We start from the raw sequence: 26,398 nt of genomic DNA on the forward strand, positions 1-26,398 counted from the left end.
ATTCGCAGAAATTATTGTTGTATTTGTCGCATTTGTTCTTCTGTCACTATCTCTCCAAAATGTATTTCCTCTTGCTGTTTACTATTAAAATCGTGTTGGCCATCCAAATTAAATAGCAAAGAAAACGTACTGACAAATTAGACTCAAATTCCACGTTTCTTCGCACACTTCTTTTCACATCTACGACGCCAGAAATCGTCTTCAGAAAATAAAACAGATTTAGGTGACCCCCTAACACACTCGAATAAAACTACATGTCATTGCATGATTATAATCTACAAAAAATAACTGACTGAACCATACTTTATAAATTTAAAAAACAAATGAATTATGTACACGCTTTCCAACTTAAAAGGCTTTCTTCATAATACAGACGTAACTGACTATAATTAAAATATAAACAGGAATAAATATTTTTGAAATAAAGTTTGTTTTGTTTAACGACAACACTAGAGGACATTGATATATTAATAATCGGCTACTGGATGTCAAACATTTGGTAATTCTGACTCGTAGTCAATAGAGGAAACCTGCTACATTGTTCCTAAAGCAGCAAGGATCTTTTATATGCATTTTCCACACAGACAGGAAAGCACATACCACGGCCTTTGACCAGCTGTGGTGCACTGGTTGGAACGAGAGAAAAAAAACAATCAGTTGAACGTATCCACTGAGGTGGTTCGGATATTTATGGCTATTTCTCATTCCAGCCAATGTACAATGACTCGTATATCAAATGCCGTGGTGTGTACTATCCTGTCTGTTTGATGGTGCATATAAAAGACCCCTTGCTATTAATAGGAAAATTAGCGGGTTTCCTCTCTAAGACTACATATCAAAAATTACCAAATGTTTTAACATGCAATAGCCGATGATTAATAAATCAATGTGCTCTTGTGGTGTCGTTAAACAAACTTTAACGTTAACGTCAACTTCTGTTTATATATTTATCTACATTTATCTTCTGCACTTGGAACACGTTTACAGTTTAAAATCAATTGTAAATGAATTGGCTGAAATAGTTGCAATGAATAATTGAATATTTAGTGACACTCCACCACGGAAAATATATTGATTATTGCCGTATTGAGAAGGGTTAAGGAGGGCGAACGCTGGTTAATTTGACTGACTTCCGTCCCATTCAGGCGTGAAAACCCCCCAGTGTAGCAAGCGTCCGCGAGCGCTTGGCCTCCTGAACACGTCTCAAATGTTACTGCCACTTCGTCTTGGTATCTGGTATCTGCAGTCAGTGTTGAAGTTTGTTTTGTTTAACGACACCACTAGAGCATATTGATTTATTAATCATCGGCTATTGGATGGCAAATATTTGGTAAATTTGACATTTATACTTAGAGAGGAAACCCGCTTCATTTTGTTCCATTGGTAGCAAGGTATCGTTTATATGCACTATCCCACAGACAGGATAGCAAATGTCAATGCCTTTGATCTATCCCTTGTGGTGCACTAGCTGGACCGAGAAATAGCCCAGTGGATCCTCCGACGGGAATCGATCCTATACCGACCGCGTATCAGGCGAGCGCTTTACCACGAGGCTACGTTCCGCCCCTGCAGTCAAGGTGATCAGTAAGATCCGATTTCAGTTGGACTGAATCCATGTAGCGATCTGAAAACTCTGATAGCCACGCCTGCCGTGGCAGCAATTCACACTACTAGCCTTTCTTTGATATCCTTACATACAATTGTTAATAAAGTTCATTTAAAATGTATTAGCTCGCCATGAGCAGTCTATTCGCGGGTCGCTTTATCTACTGTTCTAGTAGCAATACAATAACACACGGCGAAGACTTGCTTGTAGTATGATGACAGATGATACCATACGTTGATAGCGAAAAAACACAAGTTTATTTTTAAAATAATAACAACAACCCCCCCCCCCCCCCCCCCCCCCCGCAGTTGTATTTGTACTTTGCGTGGCGACAGTATAAAATGATCAGACAAGTCACAAGACTGCATCTTTAATTCTAGATACTCAATTCAAACATGCACAATGCACAATGATAAAACGTTAGCTACTATTAAAGAATATATCGCTAATACTAGTACTCAGTAAAGCGCTCGCTTGATGCGCGGTCGGTTTAGGATCGATCCCCGTCAGTGGACCCATTTGTCTATTTCTCGTTCCAGCCAGTGCACCATTACTGGTATATCAAAGGCCGTGGTATGTGCTATCGTGTCTGTGGATAGGTGCATATAAAATATCCGTTACTACTAATGGAACAAATTTAGCGGGTTTCCTCTCTAAGACTATATGTCAAAATTACCAAATGTTTGACATCCAATAGCCGATGATTAATAAATCAATGTGCTCTAGTGGTGTCGTTAAACAAAACAAACTTTACAACTAATACTAGTACTAGTACTCGTTGACCAATAGCATTATTAATATTATACTCTGCTGTCATTTTCAAGTCAAACAGTTTGCTCAAGCCTCCTACTCTTCGTAACCCCACAAATCTGAGAATAGAAAGAAATGTTTTATTTAACGACGCACTCAACACATTTTATTTACGGTTATATGGCGTCAGACATATGGTTAAGGACAGGAAACCCGCTGTCGCCACTTCATGGGCTACGCTTCCGATTAGCAGCAAGGGATCTTTTATTTGCGCTTCCCACAGGCAGGATAGCACAAACCATGGCCTTTGTTGAACCAATTATGGATCACTGGTCGGTGCAAGTGGTTTACACCTACCCATTGAGTCTTGCGAAGCACTCACTCAGGGTTTGGAGTCGGTATCTGGATTAAAAATCCCATGCCTCGACTGGGATCCGAACCCTGTACCTACCAGCCTGTAGACCGATGGCTTAACCACGACGCCACCGAGGCCGGTAATCTGAGAATAATACTTCCCTCTCTTCTGACGAGTTTTTCTCCAAGGAACAGGGTTAAGGACAGGCGTACTTTAATTTTGGAGGGATGTTAGCACGTGTCAGATGTTTACTTTTATTTGATGAAAATGGACAATCCTTGAACAAACATTTACCGGACGTTGAGCCCACCAAGCCTTACCATGATGCAACGAACAGGTGATTTACAGCATTGCACGTTTATAATACTATAATAGTGCTGAACGAGTCGTGCATGAATACACACTCGGGAAATAGCCGCTATGAGAAACAGCCGCCATGAAAAAATAGTAAGACATCTTTGTGTTATTATATACAGCATTTTAACAGATATTATATCATTATGTACAATTAAAGATTCAAAATATCTTTAATTATCCTTGTTTATCTATGTAGCATTGTACACATATGTAACACATTAGTTTAGTTTCTGAACAAAATGTATATATTAACACATGTGTGTTTGTATTAGTCTGACAACACCATTGGGGTGGGGGTACATGATAGAAATATGTTACTATTTAAAATTAACCATTTTAAGTATCTTGTAATAAAAGCATTAAGCCTATTTTCAAACTGCCCCTGAATCCGTTCTTGTATTTGATGTTAAATGGCCCGCTGTTGAAAGTGTTGTCATATTATATGATTCAACTTCAAATCAGAGTTGCTGATGCTTTATTACTAGTATGTCCTCTCATCCGAACTGCGACATGCATGAAACCCGAGCTATCGGTGCATTGTACATTTTCACCAGGCAGCAAATTATGTGAAAACAATATCTAACAAGTAATCAAACACTCTGTCCTGGGCACACCTCAGCTACTTTTGGCTCACTGTTGACTGGCAGCTGGCGGTGATCACAGGTGCCTGTGCTCGACATTACGCATCAATCTGTGGGGTGCGGGTGGAAGGGAGGGGGTAAGTCTAGACAGTGGTGAAAGACGTTTCTAGGTAGTTCAAGTTACGCTTTCTCAGAAAATATATTTTTTAAAAAGAAGCAAATTGCTTTGAGTAGAGGGCTTACCTTCTTCCTCCCCTCCCTACCCTCCCCCTCCCCTCCCTTCCCTCCCTCCCCCTCCCACATGCTTGGGTTACTGAAAGAGAAAGTCAGCATAATGACATTGTACTTCCCCATTTGAACCTTCAAAATTCAGTCTGACTGGAAGCTGGTAACGGGACATGAACCCTGTACCTACCAGCCTTAAGGTCGATGGCAGTACAGTATTGTTAACCACGACACAACTAAGGTCGGTCAAGAGGGTCTGAAAGTCGTCACGTTTCTGTGCACGTCCCCACTGTGTAGTAATACTAGTACGCAAATTCTATTCAAGTTTCAACGCTATCTTGTCCCCCACAACGCCGAGTCTGCGCAGTGGCCTTTCCACCCGAGGCTCAACTTGACGCAGAAGGCATGTTGCGAGCAATCGGCGCAGGTTCTTACATTGACCCCGACCAGCGCCGAGATGTGACGAGAATCAGTCATCTTTCATTCCCAGGCACATTCGGAGGCGCAGCCATGTCTGTGGACACTTAACTCGGTATCGGAGGTTTATTTTTAGATTTCCCAGTTAGTTGAAGAAACAGAGGGAAAAAAGGAGAAAGGAAGGAAGGAAATGTTTTATTTAAAGACGCACTCAACACATTTTATTTACGGTTATTTGGCGTCGAACATATGATTAAGGACCATACATATATTGAGAGAGTAAACCCGCTGTCGCCACTTCATGGGCTACTCTTTTCGATTAGCAGCAAGGGATCTTTTATATGCACCAAACCGCAGACAGGATAGCACATACCACGGTCTTTAATATACTAGTCGTGGTGCACTGGCTGGAGTGAGAAATGGGAGAAAGGAAGAAATAAAAAAATACACACACACCCAGAAAACCCCTATATGTAAATAGTTTGTTTTGTATAATGACGCCACTAGAGCACATTGATTAATCCATAATCGGCTATTGGATGTCAAACATTTAGTAATTCTGACTCGTTGTCATCAGAGAAACCCGCTACATTAGCAGCAAGGGATCTTTTATATTCACTTTCCCACAGACAGGAAAGCACATATCATGGCTTTTGACCAGTTGTGGTGCACTGGTTGGAACGAGGAAAAACCCATGCACCCATCAAGGTGGTTCGATCCTGCAATGCAAGCACCCCAGTCGAGCGCTCAACGGACTGAGCTAAATCCCGCCCCTCCCCTATGTGTATAAATGTTGCCACTACCCTTTCCCGGAATCTCTTCTCTCAGCCTCAACATAGTTCTGTTATTTAACGATTTCTTTCATGTACGACAAAGCTAGTGTCAAATCGCCAATGTTACACGCTCAAACTGTCACTAGTGGCAAGCGAGCCGTATTTTGACACGTCCTTAGCTGCCTACTGTCAAGTAATAATATGAATGTAGAATCAGCTGTCAAAAATGTGTGATATGAGTCCATTCTTCTTCCCTCTGTCTCACCCCATCCACCTCTCTCTCTCTCTCTCTCTCTCTCTCTCTCTCTCTCTCTCTCTCTCTCTCTCTCTCTCTCTCTCTCTCTCTCTCTCTCTGTGACAACAAACATAAACACAAACACAAAACAAAACAAAAAATAGTTTTTCCTGTTTACATGTGACTAAACATTTATTTTTGTACAAAGGAGACGGATATACACAGTAGCTGGGCAGTTTAGTGCTCTCGTGAGTTGCAATAAATCTTAGGCTTGCTATCCTGGCCCACCCATAGTATTGGGCCTATTCCCATTTTAATCAGTGCTCCACGACTGGCACACTGATGACAATGATACGTGCTGCCCTGTCTATAAAAAATAATTTAGACTACATAATAAGAGACCCTTGGCTCCCAATCGGAGGGTGTTGCCAAGGCTATTATCATGTAATAATAGAAACGATGGAAGAGAACTAAACTACTACAGTAAATCCATGCATACAAATTACTAGATAAACATGTAACATATAACAGCCAATGAATTTAACACTGTTCTGAGGTGTCGTGGAACAAACATTCCTTGTCTTTCTGTTTTTTTATATCGATTTAACAAATTGAGATTATTTGCAGATATTAGCACGTATCCAATAAACGGTAACACTGACACTTAAACGGTCATATTGTAAACCGTTTAGCTGTTGTATAAATAGCTGGCAGTCATGTTGTTCTGAATCGGTGTGTGTATATATGTTTGGGGGCTTACAAGCCACTATATGTACATGTATATGTCTATAGAATCCTGTATTGTGATCGATCCCATTAAGAGGATTATAAGAGAGATTTGTCACATTTACTATACCTTTACACACACATATAATAGAACCCTTGGTCAAATGACGTCACCAAAATCAGAAATGATTTGTATTGGGGTTAGTGCAAGACAATCCCTCAAAACTTTTATATTTGTCAACATCTGTAAACAGTTACTACGTATTTACATATTAAACTTCAAGAGAATAGTAAAGTAAAGCTTTTGGAATACAACTAAACACCATTGTTGTAAATATTTCCTGTCTTAGAATATGAATATCCAGGGCCGTACCCTGATCAAAATCCTAGGTGGAACTACTTTTTATAAACAAATGAAACACTATACAAATTAAACCCTAAGATGTGTATGTTATTTTCTGGAGTAAAATTTGTTTTTAAAAAATGAGATTCTCAGAGGGGCAACTGCCCCCTCCCCCCAGGATATGTGTTTATTTTATGGGGGGGGGGGGGGGGGTGTAACAAGTGAAAGTCTTAGGTCTCAAAACACAAGATAGTCCCTTTAAGGATCAGTTGCATACCTGTCATTCATTTTCTCCAATCATTCCTAAATATCACAACTTCTTTGCCATTTTGTTGATAACGACGGACTTGACGATCAAAAGGTTGTGGGTCAGAATTTTAGGGAAGGGATCAGTTCTGGGTTAACTAGACGGTCGCCTAGCACCCAGAATGTGGGTGATAACCGTGTAAACTTTTAATATCTATATTATCTTATCTAACGTTGCTAGGATTGCACATCTGAATGCTCGTCTGAAGCGGCAAGTACCCATACACCGGCATTGCTTAAGAGCATACTGTATTAAAATGTACCGATGTACTTAAAGCTGCAATATCGAGGATTTTTTAAACAATATCTGCAAATGGAGAATACATAATTTAGTTAATTTTCTTGTAGTGACGCGACATTCTTCGATTTATGTTAAATGCTATCTTCAATCTAGGTCAAATAAAGCACTAAAAAGAGTCGTGTTCTGACGTTTTTAGTTGTACAATGTAATATAAAAATGGCGTCGAGACTTGTTATATTTCATCAATATCACTTATTTAGTGAAAAGGGCATGTAAAAAGGTTTGTTTTGTTTCAGTAAATGATGGTTTAGGATAAAGGTAGCGATATTGCACCTTTAAATGGATCCTTTTTTCTTCTTTTTTTCACGGATCATTTCCTGAAATTACGTGACATGAGGCAAGTGGCTGCGATCATCCTAAGCATCGACAGTAACTAATCGGTAATCTCCGTAGCTTTCCGCATTGCTGGCTAAGCACACTGGATGCATTTCTATTGGTCCCAGTCGAATTACGTAACCGCGTGATCTAACGTGAATCCCGACACGTCAGAGATGGACGCATCACACAGGCAGGTTGTTTGCCATGCCTTTTAACACAAAGCACTCCACACATATAACGAGCGTAGTTAGAGCTGTCACGTTCTTATCAACATCACATTTAATGTTTGGCTACCCTTCCAAATGGCTTTCAATTTACATATATTCAGGAACAGTACGGGGAAATGAGGAAGGGCTGTGGGCTTTGTAGAAAAGATAAAAACACATAAAGACTTTGTTGCATTTACAAATATAATGCTCAACGTGTTTAATTATATGCATATCTTACTTTCCATAATTACCTATTTACAAGTATAAGTACGCAAGAAAAAAATAATTTTATTATGCAAAACTAAAATCCAGCTCAGGCACGGCGGGGCTGGGAAACTATAACCTCCCCCCTCCCCCCTTCCAACTTCCAATAATTCTGAATCAAAAATATTACTGGCAGTAAATCTTAACGCAAAAATGAATTTTACTTTTAGAATGCAAAAAATTGTATTTCAGGACATCTAGTTTTTAAAATTTTACTTGCATACCCCACGAACTCCCTAAAAACATTTGCTTTGCGGCTTCGATGTCAATCAGCCCCCCCCCCCCCCCCCCCCCCCCACACACACACACACCGGATGTCTACTTTCATCTGCCGTGCCTGCAGCATGTTCTGGTGCGGTATGCAAGTTTGTTCATGATTACACATGTATTGCCAATAATTAGTCCGTATTTAGTCATTAGAATAGTACGATGTTTGTATGTGTCTTGTTTGTTCAAACATATAACATGTTTTGCATTTAGTTCCGTATGTAGAATGTTTACATGCAATAAAGTTTTAATTTTATCTGTTTAACCATTTATAAACATACGAAACTAAATGCAAAACATGTACGGACGAGCAAATGTTTCTAGTAGTAGGCTATATCAGAGTGTCAGTGTTGGAGGTAGAAGAGTAATTGTTAAGTTTTAAAACTTATTTTTATTATGATCAGGAGCTTCAGAAGCTGGAAGTAGTTAATCTCAAATCAAATCAAATGAATTTTGTTCAGGCTTTATCCTGAATTCAGGCTTTTTTTTTAATCGTGTGTACACTGTTTCAGGTATTTTAAATTGGGGAAAATTTAGAGGCAATCTTAACATTTCAGTATTTTTTTTCATAACCCGCTTTCATCTCAATCAAATACACATTTGGCATTAAGTCTAATACAGATATGTTCCAAACATGATTTTAATGACTTGATAATTTGAAAAAAAAACACAAAATGATTTAAAAAAAAAAAAAATAATAAAGAAAAAAGGTTATAGCTCTTTCTGATGATATCTGTTTGGAGTTTAGCTTTTCAAACCAAGATATGCATGACGTGAACCCGGTGTATAAAATACAAACGAACAATGGGAATAATCTCATTGATATACACACACGTACGCACACGAACACAGTTCATTTCCGTGTGTCTTTGTTAAGAATGGATTATGTCAAACACTGGGCGTTTCGTCACATATTACACTAATAAGATATGCCATAAAACAACAGTAAGCTGCAATGTTTTTGAAATAACAATTTGTTTACTGACACATAAAAACAGTGTGTAAGCCGTGTCTAGTACATGTCAGACAATAGGTCATCGAGTTACAGTAATTGTAACAGTGCTCACGGGACTCTTTAACTTAGAAATGTGTTGGAATAATTTTTAAAAACCCCACCGAAACCCTCCACAACAAATCCAAATAATCCCCCAATCCCAATCCCCACAGAAAACCCAAAACAATACAAAACAACAAACAAACAAAACGAATAAAGCAAACAAAAACACAATAAAACCAAACAAAAAGCAATGCAACTGCAACGCAAAAAAAAAAGCAAAGCAGTGCAAAGCAATGTATAGCAAAGCAAATCAAATTAATGCGCAACAATGCAAAGCAATGCACTGCAATGAAAAGCAATGCAAAGCAATGCACTGCAATGAAAAGCAATGCAAAGCAATGCACTGCAATGAAAAGCAATGCAAAGCAATGCACTGCAATGCAAAGCAATGCAAAGCAATGCACTGCAATGAAAAGCAATGCAAAGCAAAGCAAAACAAAGGCAGGGCAAAAACAGACAGAAAAACGCGCTGTACATGTGCTTTAAAGGAAACATGACACGAGACCATATTATAGCTCATTTTAAAAGAAAAATGATATAAAAATAATATACAAATAACTTTATAACAATAAAATACATGTAGTTAACTTAAAATGAAGAAATTACGCTAACCAGTATCAAAGTACGATTTATGCATATTTCTTCGTGAGCGTTCGGAAAAAAAGGGAAGTGACGTCAGAGCCGCTGTACTCTTTCATTGTTGTTAACTGTTTATATATGGAGTAAGGGGCTTACGATCTTTTCAGTCCAACAGTGCCGTACTGCGCGGCCTTCAAACAGTTTAAACGATCGGGATTGTCTTTTTATGGTTTTCCAAAGGATTGTATCCGAAGAAAGACGCGTGTATTTTATCGCAAAAGAAAAGATGGACACCAACATCACAAGTGTCCGCCTATTACAGCCCGGAGCCCGAACGTTACCGGAGACAAAAACAGTACTCGGTTGCGAATGCCGAGGTGTACATTGTACATATTTGGCACAAAGATACACCTCAGCATGATGTATTTATATATGTTAAAACAAAAATGTAGAATTTTTTATTTATTAATTTTTTTGAAAAAAAAATAAGATTTTTCATGTTAGGGCTGTAGGGCCTACATAACAAAATCTGTATTCACCGTCCGAAGAAGGAAACGTCAATAAGTAATTAAATATGGCATATACAAACATGGGATTTGGCATGAGGATACATCTCAGTACGATGTATTTAAATATGTTTTTAAAAAACGTGTAGAAAACAATAATAATTTTAAATAATGTTTTTAATCTTCGGGCGGAATACGTTACAAAAACGTTCCTCATCGCCCGAAGCCCCAAAGCAACACGAAGTTCAATACAAAAAAACCCACTACTGTCGGTGTCGAAATAACTATTATGTGCAATCCACGGACTGACTTGAGAATCGGAGTGTTGTTTTAGTTATTGGTCCTTTCTTCCGTGGCCTGCACATGTGATTCCTGATTGGCAGGTGTATATAGCAGGGTAATCGACCATAGTAAGTGATTACCACGGTCTAGACATGCGTACAAAATACGTGCCAGTTTTTTTTAAGATTACAATTGTGGCGTAAACCTGTCGCGACTATATTACAATGTTAATGGACATTATCAGCCGCCCTGCTTCATTACTGTAAATAATGCTGTAAAATGATTAAGTAGACTTTCCCATCTAAAATTACAAAAACTGACCAATTACGTAGTACCAAGAAAAGAAAATTATCACTTGGGTATCGTGAGTGGTCGTTTTTACTCTAACGCACCCTACCAATAGGCCTAATAATAATGAGAGAAAATACTATAAACCCCATTTCGTTCTATTGATGCAAATAGAAATATATTTTGTTTAAAAGTTGATTATACTCTCAAGTCATTTATGTTGTTTTACAAGCCAGGTTAATGAAAGTGAAGCGCCTTGTCGTAAATTAGAGCGTTTTTTTTTTATGTTCGGGCTGTACATAATGAAATCTGTATGCACAGTGTAACCACTGTGCATAAGATTTCATTATGTACAGCCCGAACATAAAAAATGCGATATTTTCTAAAAAAACCAACCCAAAAATGTTGTCCTACATTTATTTTTTTACATATTTAAATACATCATATCGAGGTGTATCTTTATGCTAAATATGAACAGTATACACCTCGGCATTAGCATCCGAGTTTTGGTTTTTGTCTCCGGGTTACTTTCGGGCTCCGGGCTGTAAATTGGTCGACCGGTCTGGTCTGGCACCATCAGTTCTCCACCCTCCGACTCGCTATCCGTTTTTTTCTTCAGTATCACTGTTGTAAAGTAAATGTGTGTCTTTCTTCATTTACTAACAGCTCATATTGATACGGCAAAACGTTTTGCGAACGAACACTCATTGTTTTGGTAAGCTGTGCAAGTCTTAGATTCTTTATGAGTGGTACGGACTAATGCTTTTAAGTGTAAGGCTTCAGATCAAGCGACGCGTCTCTGACGTCAGGGACCTCGTGATTGCCCTGCTCATTAAAGATCGGCAATTTCCGCTAAGAGCTCGTATCTGGGGTTCTTTTATGGAGATATTTTAAGTAATTAATTTTTTATAATTTTTTTTTTAGGTGATTCAATTTATAATTAATTGTACATGGTTGGTGCCAAATATGGTTTACGTGACATGTTTCCTCGAAAAGACCTCGAAGTTACTTGTAACATATTAATAGAAACACCAGTCAATATTAATACACATATGCCCTCTTTATAATTATTTCCTTTTTTTAATAAATTAGTTAAATTATTAAGTTTTATACAATTTTTTTTTTTTGCCCCAAAATATATTATGGTAAAATTAAAATTAAAATTAAAATTAAGTCTGCATAAATATCACGTAATGGTATTTCTTGGACACATTCACGAATATTCGAGACATAAACCGATGTTTTAACTTCATGTTCGTGCATGCTGTGTCTCCAACGTTACGCCCCTGCGCGTGCTGTAACCTCAACGTGGTGCAGGGGTGTAACATTCTCTTTGAGAATGGCCAATACAGCACAATTGAAATTTTGAGTAAAAGTCAGTATCTATCTGTGATATTTGTATTTTTGCACAGTTCATTACACTGTTCTTTTTTAATTTACTGTTGAATTTTTATATTGTTGGGTGTTGATCAACTTCTCCTTTTTTTTGCATTTACCATAGTTTGACACCCAATAGCCGATGTATTTTTCGTGCTGGGGTGTCGTTAAACATTCATTCATTCGTTCATTCCAACGTTACGTGGGAGAGCAGTGCGACGGGCTCAGAGGAATTGATTAACGCCGACCAGAAATAAAAAGTCATTAGGGAAAGAATGGAAAGCAAACAACTGTTGGGTTAAACTACACAAACATTGTTTTAAATGCGCCCCAGTGACATCGAGTGCAGAACCAGCGCTCTGTACTGCACGCTGGGCCGAGGAAATGTGCAACTCGGGTTACACTCCATTGTTTAAGTTGTTTATTATTTTGAGATATTTTACAATAAAAACAAAACATCTGAAACTTTATCAAATTTAGGAAAATGACGAAATAGGAATTATCATGTGATGCATGGAGTTTGTTTGGTGGGCGGGGGTGGGGGGGTGGGGGTGGGGGGGGGGGGGGGTGGGGGTACAGACGGTAACCCCCCCCCCAAAAAAAAAAAACAACAACACCCTGCTGCAATGTTATTCCTGTCAAACTCGTGGATAAAGAATCTGGATATGTTTTCGAAATACTAATACATCATACATCTATAGATACATGCATACAAATATACAAGCATATATACATAAGAATGTATCGGTGACCGAATGGAGACCGTGGTTGTCTGGCAATTGCGGGCATTTCGGTGCATACGGTTCGAGTCCCAGCAAAGGCATTAAACAATTTGTGAAGCCAATTTTAAATAAATTTTTTTTATCCCATTTGCCTATGCGTTTATATTTATGTATATACTAGTCAAACCCAACACACATACAATATATAGTTATTAATACATACATACAGTAACATGAAATTACATAACTTGAAATTATATCAATCATTCTTAACATGAGAATGTTGTACGTAATTTTCATTAATCATGACATTGGCATGTTCCGCTGGATGACGTAAACATATTAATATATAGATATCTTGTATCATGTATCTGTCGTGTGTTTTATAAACATGTTCCGCTAGCTGACGTAAACATGTTCCGCTAGCTGACGTAAACATATTAACATATTGAAATCTGGTATCATATACATGTATATCTGTCTTGTATTTTTTAACATGTTCCGCTGTCTGACGTAAACATATTAACATATAGAAATCTAGTATCATATACATGTATATCTGTCTTGTATTTTTTAACATGTTCCGCTGTCTGACGTAAACATATTAACATGTAGAAATCTGGTATCATATATATCTGTCTTGTATTTTTTAACATGTTCCGCTGGCTGACATTAACACGTAGATATATTGTATCATATATATCTGTCTTGTATTTTTTAACATGTTCCGCTGTCTGACGTAAACATATTAACATGTAGAAATCTGGTATCATATATACCTGTCTTGTATTTTTTAACATGTTCCGCTGGCTGACGCATACGTATTAGCATATGGATATCTTGTATCATATATCTGCCTTGTGTGTGTTTTAATAAGGATGTTGGCTTCATACCTGAGACATGTCGTCGTGCTATTGATTTGTTCTATTTCTGCCCGGCGACTAATCGCATGACAAGGCCGGTAACTGGAACAATGCGGCTTTTCTTCTCGTTACCTGCACTTCGTTAGTGTGCTGTTTGTAGTAATTAGACAGGTAAGCTATAGGCTGTCAGGTCGACCCTTGGCTGGACACAAATCCACCTATAGCTGTCATCTTCATCATGCTGAATCTTAATGGCGTAAATGTAGCCAAATATTAACCTAAACCCTATTCAAAAGGTTGCTTTCTTCTTCGTGTTATTTTGCTTTTGTTTTTTTATTTTTAGTTTTCATGTTGGTTTTGTTGTTTTTGTTTTTGTGTTGTTTTTGTTTTTGTATTTCTTTCTTTCATTGGTTTTGTTTTTGTTGTTTTTTGTTTTGTTTTGTCTTCTTCTTTTGCAACTGTTTAATAACAATTTACAAAAATGAGGTGTTTTTTTTACAGACTCGCAAACACACATATTTGAGCATTGGTCATCCGCCCATTTGAAGTGCCTTTTTAATGACTTAACCCCCCCCCCCCCCCCCCCCCCCCCCCCCCACAACAACAACACAAAACTGCCCCTAAAACACGTCTCTGAGTATCTATATTTCAAGGCACATTTGCCTTCGACAAACTACCGGCCATCGGACATACGGCTGGTTGGTAGGTTTTAATGACTCATTGGGTAGGTACAAGACCACTAGGCTACACTCTCTTTTCTCTCACGGACCACTAACAACTAATTCACTGTCCTGGACAGATAGCTCAGATAGCTGAAGTGTGTGCACAGATAGCTGAGGTGTTTGCTCAGCACAGCGTGCTTGAACCCCGTTTTACGAAGCCATTATATAGCGCTAAGATGACCACTAGCTATGCATTTACGGTGATCTTAGCGTTATATAATCGCTTCGTGAACCGGCCTCAGAGCCCAGTTCCACGAAACGCTAAGTCTGCCTTAAGTGCATAGCTACCTTATGCACTTAAAGTGAGCTTTGTGCTAAGATTACTTCGTAGAACGGGACCCTGGGGGTAGGGTAAGAGTGTGTGTGTGTGTGGGGGGGGGGGGGGGTATAGGTAACAAAAACAATCATACCTACTTGATACCTTCTCGTCATTTACGAGTACTATCAATATATTATTCATAAAACCCCATCTCGGCTGTAAGCACAATAAGACGACTGTCCCCATGCGAATTATCGCATACAGTGCTTTATGTTTGATTACGCTAAGTAGTTAAGTTTTTAGAGGACGAAAGACGGCTTAAACAAACTGCTTGCTAAATAATTTAAACGAGTAATTCTTTTCAGTGTCAGTCCGTGCGTACGGACTGGCAGTCTCGCAAATAATGAACCGAGAGTGAAAATACATTCAGTCAAAAGTTTCTGTATCGGCATTCAGTTCATTTCATTTATTCTTTATTTCAGTACTTGTATAATCCAATTAAGGTTCAATCACGCTGTCCTGGACACACGCGTGAGCTGTTTGGGTTAACCGCTACACCAGTGTCACCGCACCGAGGCCGGTCTTGTATCAGTGCTCGGTGGTCATTCTATTTTAAAGGTGTTGCCACACGATACGAGTGTCTCGTACGAGAATAGCCGATTGCATAAAGCCACCGCTGAAATCGTAATGGTGTCTTGTCACAAGTAAATCGGTTTTTCTCGTAAGAAGAATTCGTATTGTGTGGCGTTGCCTTACGATTCGTTTTACAGTTGCGCCGTTTGTGGCGCAGGCGCGGCAATCACGAACCTCGCTGCTCATATGGAAACATTGCTATTAATAACCATAGAATAGAATTTTTGACTTCACTTGACTAGGAGTTTAACGTGTCCATATACCTCTGTGGTTTTGAACACGCCTATCCCGAGTCCGGCCTCCGAAAAGATCGGGGATCTGACTCGGGACAGGACGAAGTTTTGATGCGGACGTTTTATGTTTTATGTATTAAAAAGTGGTATGTGCTGTCCTGTCTGCAAGGAAGGGAAACAGATAACGCGTCCTTATTTAACAGAGCTGTTAATCTATAGGAGGCACAGGAACCAACCAACAGTCAAATGTTCGAATACAGCATTCCCAGCGTTAACGAACACAACAGGGATAAGTCCCCCCCCCCCCCCCCCCCCCCCCCCACCTCCCCGTCCATTTCGCAGCTCATGACTAAATCTACTACTTTGCCGAATATTATGATCCCTAGACTTGTATTAGATCGGCCCCTGCGCGTGCTGTAACCTCACTGTGGTGCAGGGGTGTAACATTCTCTTTGAGAATGGCCAATACAGCACAAATTGAAGTTTAGAGTAAAATTCGGTGTCCGTAAAATTCTGTGATATTTGTATTTGTATTTTTGCACAGTTCTTTACACTGTTTTTGTTTAAACCTTGAATTTTTATATTGATCTTGATCATCACTTTATTTATTTGCATTACCATAGTTTGACACCCAATAGCCGATGTGTTTTTCGTGCTGGGGTGTCGTTAAAACATTCATTCATTCATTCATTCATTGTATTAGATCGGCTAATAACTTTTGATTGTTTTAAATACAACTTAATTTTATAATTAATATAGTACATGTATATATTTGTTCGTATATCGAGTTATTTTATTGTCATAAGCTTGAATAACGACAGTGGTCTATATATCGATTTACATTCCCCGTGTTCACTTCTTCGAGCTTGCATAATAGCAATTATGGAGAATGTTTTCTCTACGTTACACATCAGTAGTTAAAATCCGAGCGCACGGTCGAGATCTTAATTCCGGAATATTGATAACCCGGACAAAGATGTATTTGTTCGCTGAAATACAAGAACAATTATTGTCAATACAAAAATGGATTTTTCAGTTTTTATACCAATGTGAAAATAATTGCCATGTTCTGTGTGTTTTTAATTGGCTTTGAATGTGTTTTAAGTAAACTCTATTGATGAAAATAAACACGCAGAGAAACATGTTTCGTGATTATAACTACATTTAAAACTATTATGTTTATCTCCGTTTTTTGTTGTTGCTTGAACTGAGATGGTCGATAAGAATGGACTGTGTCAACAATCAAGGCAGCAGTTTGTGACGTATTGTCGCGTGTATCGTGTTTCACTGGGGAGGCGGGTTGGGGGGGGGGAGGGGGGAGGCGGGTTGGGGGGGAGGGGGGAGGGGGGTGACTCGGTAATACAGCGCTCGTCTGAGGAACAGTGGGCTAATAGACTCAGGTTTTCCCCCTGTCTCAGCCAGTGCTCTACGACTGGTATCAGGCGTTCATGGAGGAATTTTAGCATGGTCGAAAGGTCTAGGCTGTGGCGAACAAAGTTTATAAGGGGGTGAATAATGCTCACCGGGAAAATATATTGGGGAAAAAAAAAAAAACCCCACATTCTTGGGCAGCGAAACCTCTGACCCCCCCCCCCCTCCCGAACTTTAACGTGTCCTGACCTCCTCCCCCTGAACTGTAACGTGCCATGACTTCCTCCCCCTTGAACTGTAACGTGTCGTGACTTCCTCCCCTTGAACTGTAACGTTTCCGGACTTTCTCCAATTGAACTGTAACGTTTCCTGACTTCCTCCCCCTTGAACTGTAACGTGTCGTGACTTCCTCCAAATGAACTGTAACGTTTCCTAACTTCTTCCCCTTGAACTGTAACGTGTCCTAACTTCTCCTCCCCTTGAACTGTAACGTGTCCTGACTTCCTCCCCCTTGAACTGTAACGTATCCTGACTCCCCTTGAACTGTAACGTGTCCCGACTTCCTCCCCCTTGAACTGTAACGTGTCCTGACTTCCTCCCCTTGAACTGTAACGTGTCCCGCCTTCCTCCCCTTGAACTGTAACGTGTCCCGCCTTCCTCCCCTTGAGCTGTATCGTATCCTAACTTCCTCCCCTTGAACTGTAACGTGTCCTGACTTCCTCCCCTTGAACTGTAACGTGTCCTAACTTCCTCCCCTTGAACTGTAACGTGTCCCAATTTCCTCCCCCTTGAACTGTAACGTGTCCCGACATCCTCCCCTTGAACTGTAACGTGTCCTAACTTCCTCCCCTTGAACTGTAACGTGTCCTGACTTCCTCAACTTGAACTGTAACGTGTCCCGACTTCCTCCCCTTGAACTGTAACGTGTCCTAACTTCCTCCCCTTGAACTGTAATGTGTCCTAACTTCCTCCCCTTGAACTGTAACATATCCCGACCTCCTCCCCTTGAACTGTAACGTGTCCTGACTTCCTCCCCTTGAACTGTAACGTGTCCTAACTTCCTCCCCTTGAACTGTAACGTGTCCCAATTTCCTCCCCCTTGAACTGTAACGTGTCCCGACATCCTCCCCTTGAACTGTAACGTGTCCTAACTTCCTCCCCTTGAACTGTAACGTGTCCTGACTTCCTCAACTTGAACTGTAACGTGTCCCGACTTCCTCCCCTTGAACTGTAACGTGTCCTAACTTCCTCCCCTTGAACTGTAACATATCCCGACCTCCTCCCCTTGAACTGTAACGTGTCCTGACTTCCTCCCCCTTGGACTGTAACGTGTCCTGACTCCCCTTAAACTGTAACGTGTCCCGACTTCCTTCCCTTGAACTGTAACGTGTCCTAACTTCCTCCCTTTGAGCTGTAACGTATCCTAACTTCCTCCCCTTGAACTGTAACGTGTCTTAACTTCCTCCCCTTGAACTGTAACGTGTCCTGACTTCCTCCCCTTGAACTGTAACGTGTCCTGACTTCCTCCCCTTGAACTGTAACGTGTCCTGACTTCCTCCCCTTGAACTGTAACGTGTCTTAACTTCCTCCCCTTAAACTGTAACGTGTCCTGACTTCCTCCCCTTGAACTGTAACGTGTCCTGACTTCCTCCCCTTGAACTGTAACGTGTCCTAACTTCCTCCCCTTGAACTGTAACGTGTCCCGATTTCCTCCCCCTTGAACTGTAACGTGTCCCGATTTCCTCCCCCTTGAACTGTAACGTGTCCCGACATCCTCCCCTTGAACTGTAACGTGTCCCAACTTCCTCCCCTTGAACTGTAACGTGTCCTGACTTCCTCCCCTTAAACTGTAACGTGTCCTAACTTCCTCCCCTTGAACTGTAACGTGTCCCGATTTCCTCCCCCTTGAACTGTAACGTGTCCCGACTTCCTCCCCCTTGAACTGTAACGTGTCCTGACTTCCTCCCCCTTGAACTGTTATACTGTAACGTGTCATTACTTCCTCCCCCTTGAACTGTAACGTGTCCTAACTTCCTCCCCCTTGAACTGTTACACTGTAACGTGTCATTACTTCCTCCACCTTGAACTGTAACGTGTCATGACTTCTAACGTCGGCTTTACAAAATTATTATGTAACAGATAAATCAACCTCCACCGAGAGAATTCGATCCAGCGTTCTACCAACTCTTTCTTCAGGCCCTTAGGAAAGATATTTGATGTAGGAGCGAGATAATTAGGGGTGTGGGAGATTGCAACATTTTTTTTATCTTCGGATGACCTAAGCGTCAACTTCTAACATCTGAAAAAAAGAAAAGAAAAAAAAAAGTTGAGCAACGTTCAAGATATTAATATTCGGCTCGTTCAGGACGAAAAAATAAATCCTGTGATCTTCAAATACCCCCACCCCCATTCCTACAGGCATACATTCTGATCTAATGTAAACAATGTCAGTATATTTTATTTTATGGGTTGCGTGAAGTAGGTAACACGAGGATAAGATTTTATTTTATCAGGCGATAATGTGATCAATTATGCGAGCGCCCTTGTCAAATATTTCACAATTAGGTAGTGTTTTCATAGTTTGGTCTTTATAATTGTCAAAACACCACCAGTTTTTGACAACCTGTCATACTACCAGTTAAATAGTCAAGGAAATATTTATGCTTGTGGTAGTCTAGTTGACATGGTGTACGCCACTTGTAATGTCATGGCTTTAGATGCGGCTGATTACAACCCCAAGTCGGGAAACGATGGGTACCGGTATGGCCTACAGAACGAGGTATGTACTACGACAAGAACTGTTTAAACGAGTTTAAATTCCTCTAACCACATTTTATCTCTGTATCTCGCTCTGACATACACTTTTTAAACAGGAAAAAAATGTTAGGTCAGTGAACAGTTGTTGAGTGCACTAGCCAACCAGTGAAACTTGACAGTCTAACTGGTGCGAGGGGCAGGATTTGGCTCAGTCGGTTGACTGCTCGCTTGAGGTGCTTGCGTCGCAGGATCGAACCACCTCGGTGGATCCATTCAGCTGATTGGTTTTTTCTCTCGTTCCAACCAGTGCACCACAACTGGACAAAGGCCGTGATATGTGTTTTCCTGTCTGTGGGAAAGTGCATGTAAACGATCCCTGGCTGCATTAGAAAAAAAATGTAGCGGGTTTCCTCTGATGACTACGAGTCAGAATTACCAAATGTTTGACATTCAATAGCCAATGTTTAACTAATCAATGTGGTTCAGTGGTGTCATTAAACAAAACAAACTTAAACTACCTGGTGCGTTTCCATTAGAGTCCAGTATATATATATATATATATATATAGAGAGAGAGAGAGAGAGAGAGAGAGAGAGAGAGAGAGAGAGAGAGAGAGAGAGAGAGAGAGAGAGAGAGAGAGAGAGAGAGAAACACATAACACAGAGAGGGTGCGGACACAGGTTCTATTTTTAGCCGTCACAGCTGATATAAAGAGTTGGCAATTGCAGCTTGTGGTAGTCTAGTTGACATGGTGTACGCCACTTGTTGTTCGTCTTACTTGTAATGTCATGGCTTACGACATACCTGCGGATGATTACAACCCCAAGTCGAGAAACGATGAGTACCGGAATGGTCTACAAAACGAGGTATGTTGTACGACAAGATGCACTCTCTGACGAGTTTAAATTCCTCTAACCAAATGTTATCTCTGTATCTCGCTCTGACATACATTTTTTAAACAGGAAAAAAATGTTAGGTCAGTGAACAGTTGTTGATTGCACTAGCCAACCAGTGAAACTTGACAAGTAGGCCGTGAAGCGAGCGTCTGTATGAAATTTGTGTGTGGAGCCGAGGGGAGATTCGTGATGGAAAAATATATTTTGTATAGTCGGACATATAATACCCACTATCAAACTTTAAAAAAAAAAAAATAATAATTGTAGTCGCAGTGTCATATTTATAAGTTTGATAACAGATCTATAGTCCGTCCCATCCTCCTGTAAAAATGTTTGTTGTAAATTTCAGTTGGGTTTGACGTAAGAAGAAAAGTAAAAGTGTTTAAGAAATGACACAAAAAATACTATTTTTGTGTGCAATTTAGAAAACAATGTGCTCAAAAATAAATAACGTGTAGTAAATTTCATAGAATGAAAAAAGGCGTTCCCTGTGGGACGGACTATAGTATTTGTATTTAATTTAAAACAGCTACTAGTATATATAGATATCTGTGTTTGCGTCATTCCATGTGTCACTCAAAGATCCATGGACTCTTTTTAAAACAATACATGAATAAACATAAGCGAGCTGCCAGATATAATAATAAAATAATTTTTAAAATGGTTGACCAACACACAGCGTCATTACGTTCTCTAGGTCATTCGTGTAATGCCGTGAAACAGACAGTACTGTGGTTGAAATCGACAACCTCTTTTACAGTTTGAGTTTGTTTTGTTTAACGACACTACTAGAGCACATTTGGTTATTTTGACATAGTCATAGAGAGGAAATCCGCTAGTAGCAAGGGATCTTTTATTTGCACCATCCCACAGACAAGATGACACATATGACGTGTATCAGTCGTGATGCACTAGCTGGAACGAGAAATAGTCCAATGGGTCCCTCGCTCTGTTAAGTTTCAAAGCCCCCTTTTTTGGCAAGCCTTCCTTATCTCCACCCAAAACAAATTTTAAAATATTTGTTAGGGGTAAATTAGGATTAGGGTTAGTTTAAGGTTAGGTTTAGTTATATACCTTAACAACACTTGCTTAAGGCAACACTGAGTTAATTACGTTAATTGATACCCCAGTTGGATGGTTGGGGGGCTGAGGGGGGGGGGGAAGGGGGTGCAGAATACGGACTTATTTACTTCGACATCAATCTACTATCAAAATTTTGTCAATCACTGAAGCCCTGGCAAAAATTAAGGATTCTGTAGCATCCAAATATATGAATTTCATACGATCGTTTTCCTATCTCTGGGCATTACATTTATGAAGGTGGAATATCCGTTGATCAAGATGGCGATACGAAAGTGTGTCTTTTTATCTACTGCCAATAAAGCATTTTGTTGGGTACCCAGCCATGTTGGCATCAGAAGTAATATAAATACTGATCCAACTTCCACGTATCCTAAAGCTGGATTTGCCTCATGTCAGAGCTGATTGATTTTAAACATAACATAAAACCACTACATCTTTTTAACTGGCAAAATGGTTAGTGCGGTTGCGAACAAGCTTCATTCTGTCAAGTCAGTCCTGAGAGAGTGGCAGTCCTTCTAAAGGCGGTACAGAACGATATAGTTTATTTTGTTTAACGACACAACTAGAGCATATTGATCTATTAATCATCGGTATTGGATGTCAAACTAGCACATACCACGGCTTTTGATATACCAGTCGGGGTGCACCGGTTGTACAGAAAGAATGAAGTGGTCTTGTGTCATGCTCGCATCGGTCACACATACTTGACACATTCATTTATTCTGAAGGAAAATCTTTCACTTTACTCTGAGCACTGTCGGTGTACTGTGACTCTTGACCACCCATTGGTGTCCAGAGAGCAATCGATGGCATCTCAAACAAACGAGAAAAGATACATTTGGCAGAGAAAATGTGATGGAATAATTTCCATGACATCTTGATTTCATTGATTCATTATTCTATAACAAGGATGTCATCGTTATATACGTTGTAGACATCAGTCTTGATCATTTTCAGTTCGAACAAAAGAAAGGAATTGTTTTATTTAACGACGCCACTCAACACATTTTATTTACGGTTACATGGCGTCGGACAGTTCGAACAATACACAGCTGCAGACGAGGAAGTTCACAAGAATTACATTCTAATTTTAATACATCTGGTTTTCAGTAATTTTATAAAATTGTAATAGCCTTTATTGAAAATGAGAACATACGTAAACTCATTTCATATTTAAAGGGCGGGACGTAGTCCAGTGGTAAAGCTTGCGGTCGGTTTGGGATCGATCCCCGTCATTGAGCCATTGGGCTATTTATCGTCCCAGGCAGTGCATCACGACTGGTATATTAAAGGTCGTATTATGTGCTATCCTGTCTGTGGGATGGTGTATATAAAAGATCCCTTGCTACTAATGGAAAAATGTAGCGGGTTTTCTCTCTAAGACTACACGTCATAATTACCAAATGTTTGACATCCAATAGCTGATAATTAATAAATCAATGTGCTCTAGTGGTGTCTTTGAACAAAATAAACAAACATGATATTTGACTACGGAATGACAAAATATTAGTTTTTGTCTGGTTCAATCACATTTTATTTGTATTCAATATATATTTACCAGAGAGTATGACTCGAACCTCTCTCCCCCCTATATATTTCGTATGGAAAGAAAGAAAGAAATGTTTTATTTAACGACACACTCAACACATTTTATTTACGGTTATATGGCGTCAGACATATGGTTAAGGACCACACGGATATCGAGAGAGGAAACCCGCTGTCGCCACTTCGTGGCTACTCTTTTTCGATTAGCATCAAGGGATCTTTTATATGCACCATCCCACAGACAGGGTAGTACATACCACGGCTGTACATACCACGGCCTTTGATATACCAGTCATGGTACACTGGCTGAAACAAGAAATAGCCCAATGGGCCCACCGACGGGGATCGATCCCAGACCGACTGTGCATCGAGCGAGCGCTTTACCACTGGGCTACGTCCCGCCCCATTTCGTATGGACCCCGCTGCATAATAAATTCCTTCACATGGGCGGGAATTAGCTCAGTCGGTCGAGTGCTCGCCTGAGGTGTTTGCGTCGCAGGATCGAACCACCTTGGTGGATCCATTCAACTGATTTTTTTTTTCTAGTTCATTTTTTTTTTTTTAAACAATATTTATTCATTTGAAATAAATAAAATGGATCGGCAAACAGGCTGTAGGCCTATGTAAATGCCTCTCCACGATATAATTTGTCTAGTTCCAACCACTGCACCACACCTGGTCAAACACCGTGGTATGTGCTTTCCTGTCTGGGGGGAAATTGCATATAAAAGATCCCTTGCTGTATTAGGACAAATTGTAACGGGTTTCCTCTGATGACTACGTGTCAGAATTACCAAAAGCTTGACGTCCAATATCCTATGCTTAATTACTCAGTGTGCTTTAATGGTGTCGTTAAACAAAACAAACTTTTTTAAAATTCCAACACACCACACACACACTACACACACACACACACACACACACACTACACACACACACACACACCACACACACTACACACACACACACACACACACACACTACACACACACACACACACTACACACACACACACACACTACACACACACACACACATTCACTACACACAACATCCAGACACAATACACACACTACACACAACATACACGCATACCCTGCTACTGCAATAACCGATGTGCTTCACGTAGTAATTTGGTAACAGCTGTTGACTAGTCGAGCTTGAAATTTCCTGTGGTCCTGACGTTAGCGGTAGCCGAAATAGCATTTTTATGCATAACAGAACAGTACGTACCTCTAAAACGGTTCTTTTACAACATTTAATGAGCGCATCGCTTGCATTGTCATGTAGGTAGACCGTTTTGAATCATGACACAGTTTACATGTGGACTTTGTCAGACGTTTCTCGTTTTACTCCACTCTAATGAGTGGTCTTTCGGGAACCATAGCACAACATGTTTTTAAGACAGTGTCAAAGAAATGGGCAATCGGATTAAGAAATGGGCAAATTATAGTATTCTCTTCTGTGTTAGTGTTTCATACTGAAATGGATTACGCTACTTGTGCGTATTTATATCGGTGCGACACGTACACGGATGATTATGAAACAAAGTTGAACGCATATGATGACAACTTATACGATGACAAGGTAGGTTGATATTTATAGCCGGTACCGGGCTGCGAACCCTGTACGTAGCAGCCTTATGCCCGATGACTTAACCACGGCGCCACCTTTTAAATCTTTTAAATCTTTTAAACCCCCCGAACAGCATACAACGTCACACGTGAAATGGTTATTAGCCTGATTGAGGTCACAGAGGATACTCCATTCTTTGTTAATTTCATTCTTTGTCAATTTCATTCGCTTAGACTGTGAAATTTGACCACAAATTGAGTGTGAAATGAAAGAGAAATATCCGTGCATGAACTATGGACATTTCAGATGAGGCGGCGGAATTCACGAAATGCATCCAGGAACAATGTAATTTAGGGAAGTGTCCTCTGGCCCTAAATTAAAATGGGTCAGATCCAAAAAAAAACACAAAAACATCAGGATCGTGTGATGGTAGGGTATTTATTTAGTAGTGAAAATGATATTTCTGTTGAAAGCGGAGGGGAAGTGGCGGGTGTGGGAGCAGGGTGTAGCATTTGCCCCATCTTAGAAAGTAATTCATTGCAGACACGGCGGAAACGAGTAAACGTGCATTGAGAGTGCAGACCGAGATCGAGGGCACAAAGCGAAGTTTCTAAGGGGTTCGGGATTGGGGGGGGGGGAGGGGGGGGATGCTTCCCATAACATTTTGGAATGTAGATGTTCAGAAATGCTATTTCCTGCATTCTACAAGTAAAGTAAAATTCATCTCTGCCTTAAGATTTACTACTAATACATTTTAAAAAAAAAATTATTGGAGGGGGGGGGGGGAGTAGAGCCCGTCAGCCCCCCCCCTCCTCTGTTCCTGCATTGTCACCACTACCTCCACTCCAGTTTGAAAGATAAATTAATTGATCAGTGGCCCTGCAGTTGCATGCATTTTCCAACCTGATAATGACTTAAGAAATGTAAACTATGAAATACAGTCACTGAAATTGGAAATGGTTGTAATAAAGCATATGTTATTGGTAATCGTTAATAATCTAAAGACCCACTCCCCTCATTGGAACCAACAAACAACCACAAAACAAATAAAATACCGCCTAAAAAAATACCCCCCCCCCCAAAAAAAAAAAAAACCCAACCCAAACAAAACAAACAAACCACCCTAACAAAACAACACAACTCCAAAATCCGACAACATCCTCCCCCATTATCCACATCCCCTCATTATCTCACCCAATATATTAAGACTTGTAATATATTATGTTTTTATTTCAATTGATTCTTAAAATTCATTAGCATTTAGCTCACTAAGTTAACTTTGTCCAATATTAGTGAAGCTTGATTTATAGTTCCACCTATAAATGTTTATATGAAATTAAACTTTAATTTAAAAAATCTGGAATTTTATATCACAATTTTATTTTATTTAACATGCATTGGGATAAACATCTATGGATGCCACCATGAGTGCCATTAAAACAGCTTATTGTAGGTGAGCTGTTTAATGCAACAGAATTAACGTTAATTGGTCCCAAAATATTGTCTTATTTGTGGTATAATAATTCAAAATTTTCTTCACATTTGTATTCTTATTTGAGTGAAGAAATGCTGTTTTTAAAAGTCTGAGAATTTAGTAAGATTCTGTGCTTCTTCGAA

The 26,398-nt window shown here is 39.8% G+C and overlaps 1 protein-coding gene across 5 annotated transcripts in view; it reads left to right on the forward strand.

Moving 5' to 3' along the window:
- Nucleotides 1-26,398, forward strand: part of LOC121375781 (tetraspanin-18-like) — a 129,629-nt gene that overhangs the window by 60,718 nt on the left and 42,513 nt on the right. The window contains exon 1 of one of the 5 annotated variants that reach the window (XM_041503417.1): nucleotides 2,893-3,158. The exons of 3 other annotated variants lie outside the window; for them this stretch is intronic. In XM_041503417.1, coding sequence (XP_041359351.1) covers nucleotides 3,132-3,158 — 27 coding nt within the window. In that variant the 5' untranslated portion in view covers nucleotides 2,893-3,131. Of the gene's footprint in view, nucleotides 1-2,892; nucleotides 3,159-20,371; nucleotides 20,549-26,398 lie in introns of those variants that run through there. One more of the 5 variants, XM_041503412.1, reaches the window with a different exon arrangement.

The sequence above is a fragment of the Gigantopelta aegis genome, chromosome 6 (genome assembly GCF_016097555.1).
Source record: "Gigantopelta aegis isolate Gae_Host chromosome 6, Gae_host_genome, whole genome shotgun sequence".
NCBI lineage: Eukaryota > Metazoa > Mollusca > Gastropoda > Neomphalida > Peltospiridae > Gigantopelta > Gigantopelta aegis.